A 9,743-nucleotide genomic window follows, 5' to 3' on the forward strand; every position below is an offset into this window, starting at 1 on the left:
TGCTTAAAAAATTTGTCGTACGACAAATGTAATACCAGCCTAATAGTACCCTAATCCTGTGATTGGTCATTATAAAAACATGTCGGATGCGCAGTACGGATCGGCGCGAACGTGAAACAAAAGAACGAGTGTCCCTACTGGTTATACTGTGGTTATTAGTTATACTGTGGTTATACTGTGTTCCGATATTCACTGCCAGTACTGAAGATGTATAGATACGTGACGTAAATTATAAATTTGCAATACTGGCAGTAAATATCGGAACACATCCTTAATTGAAACTATTACAATATGTCGAAGCTAATAGCTGGAAAATTGGCGTTAGTTACTGGTTCGTGAGTTTTTTAAATACTTTAGTTGATAACTTCTCTCCAACATTTATTAGCTTATAATTTGATTAAATTGATAAACTTTAGTTTTCAACGATTTTCGAAATATAATTATCCGGTTTATTTTTTATTCATATTATATATATATGTATATCATAAAAATGTTAATGCTTCAGTATAGCTACACCGCCTCAAAAACCAGTAAAATCAGTCTTATTCGACGCGTTTTTCAACGAGAAAGAACTTTTTCCTTAAGCAAAATCGTCGCTCTGTCCTGCGAAGCGAGATATTAATTGTTAAAGTTAACAATTTTTAGGGTTAGGAAATCAGTTACACTGACGACATGCTCGAGGCTACATACACTGGGTTTGCGACTTTCCACGTGAAGCAAGATCCACTCCACACTTCGGACCCTTCGGACATAATGTGGGTAGGGTTATATTTTTACGAGGTGGAGCATGAAGAGCAAGCGTATTTAGCCTCGAGCATGTCGTATGTCGTTACATTTCGTCGTGGTAACAGATTTCCTAACCTTAAAAGTTGTCAACTTTAGTAATTAATATCTCGCTTCGCAGGGCAGAGTGACGTTTTTGCCTCAGGAAAAAGTTGTGTCTCGTTGAAAAACGCGTCGAATGAGACTAATTTTATTGATTTTTGAGGCGGTGTAGCTATACTGAAGAATTACCCAATTCATGTCATTGATAACATTACATGTGTAATCTTGAAATCCGAGGTATAGGTAATTTTGATTCTCTCAATCACATTATAGGTGCAGGAAGCGGCATCGGAAGGGAGGTATGTCGAGTTTTTGCCCGAGAAGGTGCTAAAGTTGTTGCAATCGACCAAAACGTCAAAACTGCTACGGAAACTGTAGCTGTTTTGGAAGGTTTGTATAATTCTATTAATTATATTCGTTAATTTACGTCTCTATCAAGATTAAGACCAATATATAGAATTTATTATTGTATTTGTTGCATTAAAGTTTCAATTAACTAAAGTTATATCTCATTTTTCAATTCCCATCAATTCTATTCTATTTTATTCTACAATTATCTATTATATCATTGTTTCGAAGTTTATTAGTGGGTTTGCTGCTGCAGGTGCTGGACATGTTGCATTGAACGTTAACGTCGCTGATCGGAAGAGCGTTGAGACAGCGTTTGAACATGTCTTAAAGCAGTTTTCAAGACCACCAACCATCATTGTTAATTCGGCAGGCATTACACGGGATAACTTTTTAGTGAAACTTAGCGACATTGATTTTGACGATGTAATCAATGTCAATTTAAAAGGCACTTTCCTAGTTATGCAAACTGCTGTTAAAGAAATGATATCGGCAAATGCAACCGAAAACTCGTCGATTATCAACATTAGTTCAATAACTGGTAAACGTGGGAATATCGGGCAAAGCAACTACAGCGCATCAAAAGCTGGAGTGATAGCTATGACAAGTACCGCCTCCATGGAGTTTGGACAGTATGTATGACAGATGTGTATATCCATTACTTTATTTAAAACACCACAAAACAGATAAATACATTATGCTTTCTATAGGTTTGGAATTCGCGTGAACGCAATACTGCCTGGTGTTATAGACACTCCTATTATCGCAACTTTACCTGATAAAGTTAAAGAGTTTTTTATAAAAAATATACCATTGCAAAGAATAGGAAGACCGCAAGAAGTGGCAGAAGTTACTGCATTTTTAGCTTCTGATAAGAGTTCTTATATAACTGGAGCATCTATTGAAGTTACGGGGGGATTACATTGAGTATTATGAACTCGATATTTTATAATATAATAACATAACAGTAACAACCGGAAAGCAACGTAAAATGTTAGCGAATATCACTGTTCTGTCTAAACGAGACGTTAACATAAAAGCGACTGAAAATGTGGGAGATTGTTATTTTATATTTGATGTATATATACATATACATTTATTCAGGACTATTTTCGTAAACTAACTTAGTACTGATATCGATCAGGCTACAGGATATGTAATTGGGATACAATACTTGTGTGATTAGGCACATATTTATACATATATAGACACACAAGATAAATGAATGTATCACTTAATGTGATGCAATATAATGTGATATATCAAAGAAGAGTTTGATAGACAAAAGAGAAAATTAATTAAGACAATCAATGTCTTCTTTTCATAGTTGCACAAATTACTTCGCGGTCATCTTTAAAACTTATTCTTAAAATTGTTCCATTGAGAAGATGAATTAGGTCCAGTTGTACCAATGTAATTTTAACGTTGGCTTAATTCACTCTTTGTCTCTTTCAAAGGAAAATATAGAGTGAATTGAACTAAAAGTTAAACGACGTTGGTGCAACCGAGTCTTAAACTTGTATAACATAACAGATTGAAACTGCTTTTATTTGAAAAACTATTTTGCTGATAAAAATAGTTTTCCAAATAAAAGAAAATCATAAAAATTATATTTTTCGTACTTGTTCACATGTTGTATATAATTGTTTATTAAAAGTACAACTTTAAATATATTGAATGTATAAAAAATATAATAATTGTTTACAAAAAGTTATATTTGTAAATATATTAAAAGTATATTTTGCAACATGATATATTTTTCAAAGGTGATGAATGAAACGTAACGAAGTGAAACTGTACAAATGATCTCTTTATAAAGCGAGTGTAATATATTCCAAACTGTATTGTTTATACAAGAAAATTATATTTTATTAAAATGCACTTATTACCATGGTTTAATTTTCTTTATCGTTCAACGTGTATTCTTGTGTTCACACAATAGGCTACTGTTATTTTCTCTTTTTCATATATAATGCTAAATTTTTTCTGCATTTATGTAACATATTTGTAAATTAAAATATGTATGAAGTAGAGAAAGCATTCCAGAATTGTCATAGACATTAAGTGTGGAGTTATTTTTTGAAAATGCTGCGTTTCAGCAAAAACTATTATTTTTTATTTATCATACGTGTATAACACATTATATGATCGAACATCTAAATATCCTATATCAATACTGTTTTAATGCCTAAAAAGGAACGATTTTTTTTCGTAATATAGAATTTGCTTTTTCTTTTATTATGCTTTTACGACATTACGAGTAATGAGCAGACCATCGTCAGAGAGTCCCGTAAGGAAAAAAAAGAAGTTTCAGCATGACTGAACGGGCAATAATGGTTTGTCAAAGAATTGGTAAGATAGAAAGAGAAGACATCCTCTAATAGTATGAAATTTCACGGTGAAACTTCTAGGTTCCGTCGTTAATCTGACACGAAGTCATGCGAAGCGACGCCGAAAGTTTTGCAATTCATAATGCGAAATGGCGTGGCCCGCGCTACACCTTGTTCTCGGTTTAGATTATTTTAGCGTTAGCAACTTTATTGCTAAGTAAAACAGAAAGGCAATTCTTGCGAATCACTTCCTAATTGTTAATTAAAAATATCTTCGGGCGACGTTATTAAATTAATACATATAATGTCTTATCGCTTTTTTTAATGTCTTGGAATAATGCCGCACCGTATTATCTGATCGTGAGCATGTTAAAATAACAAAATTTTTGCTTTCCCCTGTCATTACACGTATCACTTGTTTATAAAAGATACCTACGCGGCTTTTGTATCCAAACCAAAGAAAGACCGTCGTTTCTTTTACCAGATAATGCTACACGCGAGACCGGAATTATAGTTGTGTTTGTTGTGCAACGCTCTTACGCTTAAACGTATAGTAACGATGCGCAATTTCCAAGAATTTTATTAACATGTATAATTCTCGAATAGTAAAAATTTATGAAGGAGGAATTTCTTTCAACGCGAAAGTTTCAGGATGAGAGATTGTATGAGAAATAATTTTAAAAAATATATATATTTTTTTTCTTTTATAATTTAAATAATTTAAAAAGAAAAATATATATATTTTTTAAAATTATTTCTCATACAATCTTTGCTTTATCGAAAATTTCGATCGATTCCTTCAGTATTGCAATGATAGATTTAAATTAAATTTTACATATCGAACGTCTCGACACTATAAGATTACGAATTTAAATAGTGGATTCTTCAATAAATCAAAGACATCGATCTTTTCAGTAATGACTCATACGCAGAAAGCAGCTTAGTTACGCTATTCAATTACTCCGAGAACAAAATCGTAAAATTAGTCTAAATTGAGTAAGAAAAATCTCTCTTTCTGATCGTTAAGCGAGTAGAACGCACGCGAGCACGTGTCGATGAGCCCGCATCGCCTCGTGCGCACCGACCGCTCTAAAGGTTTTCGATTTTCACTCCACAGGGAGACTTCGCCCCACCATCATCTTCATTATAATACCGCGGGAACATTTCAGAACCACTGGTCGGACCACGAACGACTCGTACGATACAGTTGATCCGTGGTCATCCAGTGGGACAGAAGGATCCATTTGAAAACGCGCGTAGCGGATCATCTTCATATTTTTTATTTTTCCCCTTCTTCCTGAGAGGGCGGATGCCACAACATCGACGTCTCGAAGTTACCATGAGCTTACAAAAGTGGCATTATCAGGACTCTCTGACAGACTCGGAGATGCAAATGCAAATATCTGTATAACGCCGTCCTGTTCAGATCGAGAAACAATCTGTGATCAGCGGTGAAGATCGAATCGTCTAAATGCTGGAACAAGTACGCAATTTCACGACTAATTAGTGACATTTTTCAACAATGTCACGAGCATCCTGACAGAGAATCGCTACTTTATTTTGCTCAAAGACCCGCCGAAGAACCGTGCGAGTTTTCTGTCCGTCAAGAAATCAGGAGGATCGATTGCCAGAAGAAGAGAAAATTCTCGTCGACCCTAACAAATCCGGTCCCAAAGACCCGTTTAAATCGCCGATTATATGGCTCCAGTGAATCCCGCTCAAATATTCTGTAAACACTAAGTATATCGTAATAAATCTTTTCTGTCAGCATTTATGAGATAAACACGCGGAGCACAATGCATCTGCCGTTTGTAACTCTGCTCGTGCTTTCCGCGATCTACGTACACGCCGAGGAAATATCATCCACCGATATTCCGAGCGACGTCGCAGAGGAACCTATTCTCCGAGTACGAAGCTTGCCGACGACAATCAATGTAGTTGAAAAAAATTGGACCAGCCTGTCGGACATGCTGGATGTTTTTAGTGCGCGTAATTTAGTAAAAAATTGGATCGAGGGAAAATACCCAGTCGGAGTGCAATGCGGCAAAGACATTACAACGTACGTCAATGCTTTAAAAAATGAAGAACTGTGGGCTCTTAAAGGTAAGCTCAATTTGTTCATTAGTATTTTTTCGTTCATTAAACTATGTTTATTTTACATAAAAAATTGTTTAATGCGTGTCGTTCTTGTAAATAAGAGAAAATATATTTTTCTTTTCAATAAATTAAGATTCCTGCGAAAATAGAATCTTAGTATATATAAATAACGAATATTAAATGTATGTATATTATATAGACAATATACATTACTATATTATATTATAATAAATAATTTGTATTATATAAATATATTGTTTATAGTAACAGTAGTTGATCGTTACTTAATTTTGTCTTTCTCTTACATAAATATTCTTATATAAACATTGTGAATTGTCTATATCTTTGATAGTAAAAGTTAAATAATAACTAAGTAAAGATGTATTACTCTTAAAAAAGTATATAAGTAAATCATAAACCTTTTTAAAAAGTATATAAGTAAATCATAAACCTTTTTAAAAACTCTTATTCAGAATGTTTAAGAAATTTTACTTACAGTTCTCTTTCTTTTCTCTCTAATAAAATTTTTGTCGATTGATTTAATATGGTTTATTTGGTAATTGCGAAAATAGAAATAGCGCACGCGCGTGTGCGTGTCGATAAATTTCTTTACATATTTTAATTATATGTATTAATGATATATCCTCTATTTATTTAATTATATATACTCTAAAGTAATAGTTTGTTACGAAATTCCCATGTCTAAACGCTTTTTCGAAACACCAGCTTGTACTCAACCTTGTAAAGCTTCAAACAAAACGCAACAAAGAAGTGGATGGCCTTCTCATCCCTTTTTTACCGCCGGAACAGGATTTCCCTCATTTCTTGATTGGAAACAAGTTGTTTGTTAAAAAAAATTGTTTTTAATGTATCTTTATTGCAATTAAGTTCATCACAATGGAATACATATATATTAAAAAAGATAACGGCTATACACACTGATACTCTATTGTCTTAGAATCTTTGTTTTTTGCCCTTTGTTTTCTTGAATTAATTATTACGATTTGTATTACCAGCTTACATTTTATAACTTAACAACTTGTAACGCAATCGATGCCCCTCGACGCATTACGTAATTGTTATATATTCATTTTTGCGTCATAACACGTATTTAATAACACCTACATTATTACTTTACGTAATGAATTACGTTATACTAGACGTAAGGCGTTTAATTTTTGATCTGATTACATCGCGCTCTGTGTCTCATATCGAACGGTTTCGTACGTGCCACGTGTATATGTAACTTCCTATGCATTACAACTTTCTCCCTCATGCAGCTTTCTACGTTACATTGCGCTGCAGATAATCGTGCTAAATCATTCGGTGAGATGCGAGTTATTCGAACGATCCCCTCCAATTGCATCACGTTTGTGGGAACAAAATGCTTTGCGCGGCATATCTCGAAATTGTCCGTCGTTTATTGTAATGATAGTGTCTCCGATTTTAATTTTGCGGGATCCTAATTTGAGAGCCCCTTTCGACTAGAGGTACGAAGTGCGACTGGGTTACCAAATTACGGCGCGCCTCGTGACTTTCCCCGGGTAAATATAGATTTTGGGTTTGCTAAAAATTTTACCGTTAAGATGTTAAAGTTCGGTTCTCCGCTATCCGGTCCGAAGAAACGGGACACGCCGACGTCACGTTGATGAACCCGGCCAGGAGCATTCTCACTAAACAACGTCTGCTTTCCGGTTTCCTCCTCGGTTTGCCTACTTTCGTCGCGAGGTTTCACTTTTAGCGACATAAGAAAGAGCCGATCAGACGTGAAACAGTCGACTCCGTTTAGCGCGTCACGCCTTTGACGCTTTACTTTCTTCAATTTCGATTCCGGATTTTCGTACGCTCGCCGAACCCAAATTTGTCTTGCAAATTGCGAGTTTCGATTTTCTTTTCTGCGAACGCGAAATTAAAAACATCTTACTCGTCCCGTCGCTCAATTTTTTATTTCAATCCGTTCTGGGCAAATATCGGAATAAGAAAAATTTTTTTTTCTTGTACAAAGAACGAGTGTACATAATTACATATTTTCTACAGCAATATTATTGTTTTATAAAAAAAACGTACTATTGAAAGAACGTCTTTTATTATTTTTTAACATCCAAAATTGGATCTTAGATCATATCAAAATAGAAAAGAAAATTTATCAGGATCTAATTGCTTTTAAAACTGACTAATGTGGTTGAAATAATATTAAAATAATCGGGTTTAATATTGCGGAATTTTCTCTCAAAACCCCTACGATGAGTTGTTACGTATTTTTCCTCTCAAGACGTTGTTATGCCATTTGAAAGTATTGCAGCGAAAGTAAAAAGGTGACAGTCCAATTAAGAATCGCGTATTATTTGATAAATATATGTATAGGTATACGAGCATTTATCGCATTTTTTAAATCTGGCACGTATTATATAATAATATATAATCGATAATTATACGATAATTCACATGCGAGATTTTTGCAAATTAGCACGTGAGCTTTAATCAGTGCTCTGTCTCTCACTCTCGAGTTATCAACAATCATATCACGTTTATGAAGAAGAATTCGGCGAAGATCGTGAACAAATAAAGGAATTTCAATGAGCGTGGAGGACACTGGGAATACGAAAGCCAACTTTACATCAATGAATGTCATTTCACATCTTATCGGTATATCAGACGAAAATGTATAAATAGTGAAATAAAATTCGCATTTTTCAATGTAAATATTATTCAGATCAAATAAAATATATTGATATCAATAAATACCGAACATATTGATATTCGAACAAAATATTTGAATTTAATTAAATATTCGAACATTCTTCTATCGATATTGATATTAATTTGTTCGAATGATACAAATGAAATGACCTAGTTGAATTTTCATGAACTTTAATATGAAGTATTAAGAATACTCTTAAAAGTCGCCAGTAGTAATTAACAACATCAATGATTTTATTGACCGTATCTGGCAATTAAAATTCTTATTGCGAAAAATATTACCCCAACCAGGATTCGAACCTGGGACCTCCCTCAATCCGTGACGGGCGTCTTTTAATATGAAGTATATATTAATCTTATATAAAAATACTTCTATTATACATATACCTACATATATAATATTTAAAGCTGCAAGAGAAATCATATCGCTAATTGCGCGCAATTGTTTTGGTATGTAACGTGCATTGAAACAATCTAGATCATTTCAACGTAAAGAAGTGTTTTTTTTCTGTTCGAATATTTTTCACGGACAGGAACTAAAGAAGAAACCTGCCATCTGTTGTTCAGGTACAAGTTTTAAGTGGGTCAGGGTTTATCTTCTCGCGTTTCGTTCTCGCAATAACGAAATACCAATAGTATCGAGGCAAATTATTGTAAAAGTATCGACAACGATTTGCAAAAAGGAAAATAATCGATAATTATTTCACATGCGAGACTTTTGCAAATTAGCACGTGAGCTTTAATCAGTGCTCTGTCTCTCACTCTCGAGTTATCAACAATCATATCACGTTTGTGAAGAAGAATTCGGCGAAGATCGTGAACAAATAAAGGAATTTCATTGAGCGTGGAGGACACTGGGAATACGAAAGCCAACTTTACATCAATGAATGTCATCTTATCGGTATATCAGAAGAAAAACGTTCATTGTATACTCGATCATATTCGTCGCGAACGTTTACTCGTTCGTCCTTGCCAGCTCGGTCTGGGCCCACCTTGAAGCAACGCTCCTCAACCGGAAAGCATTCTCCTTAACCGGTCGCCACTTTCACCCTCCGCGAGTCCGCAACCTGTCTCACCGTTGCGGTATTTGTGAATTTCGCGAACTTCAAGCCCGAGGAAAGGTGAAAGGCGCTCGCTACTCTATACCGAGAGAACATTGTCGAAGGAAAGCATTATCCTCACGACGCCCGAAGGGCCCCCGAACGACGCCGCTCTTTCGATATACAAACGTGTTATTTTCTCGCGCGCCATCCGTCGTCCGCGCTATTCTATCTGGAAAATGTCACTTCCTAGTTTCTACCATTACAGATCAAAATCTGCTGACGAAAAATTGGACATTATTAAGCTATACACGTAAAACGAGATGCTGGCACTACGAGGAAAACATGTATAATGCCCCAAGCTTTGGAATCCTTAAAATATATAATTTATTATCACTGAATC

At 34.7% G+C, this 9,743-nt stretch overlaps 2 protein-coding genes across 2 annotated transcripts in view; both read left to right on the forward strand.

The window, feature by feature from the left end:
* The first annotated feature begins 174 nt into the window (after positions 1 to 174).
* On the forward strand, positions 175 to 2,708 carry LOC105562490 (estradiol 17-beta-dehydrogenase 8). Its single transcript, XM_012013370.1, has 4 exons — positions 175 to 331; positions 1,099 to 1,215; positions 1,430 to 1,805; positions 1,884 to 2,708. Exons 1-4 carry the CDS (start codon positions 292 to 294, stop codon positions 2,098 to 2,100), a joined length of 750 nt encoding a protein of 249 aa, XP_011868760.1. The 5' UTR covers positions 175 to 291; the 3' UTR covers positions 2,101 to 2,708.
* Positions 2,709 to 5,130: 2,422 nt separating this feature from the next.
* Positions 5,131 to 9,743, forward strand: part of LOC105562492 (nose resistant to fluoxetine protein 6-like) — a 17,933-nt gene continuing 13,320 nt past the window's right edge. Inside the window, exon 1 of the mRNA XM_012013373.1 lies at positions 5,131 to 5,606. Within this exon, the coding sequence (XP_011868763.1) occupies positions 5,300 to 5,606 (307 nt within the window). The 5' untranslated portion in view covers positions 5,131 to 5,299. The remainder of the gene's footprint in view (positions 5,607 to 9,743) is intronic.

Source organism: Vollenhovia emeryi, unplaced genomic scaffold, assembly GCF_000949405.1.
Source record: "Vollenhovia emeryi isolate VEMERY1.0 unplaced genomic scaffold, V.emery_V1.0 DF939187.1, whole genome shotgun sequence".
NCBI lineage: Eukaryota > Metazoa > Arthropoda > Insecta > Hymenoptera > Formicidae > Vollenhovia > Vollenhovia emeryi.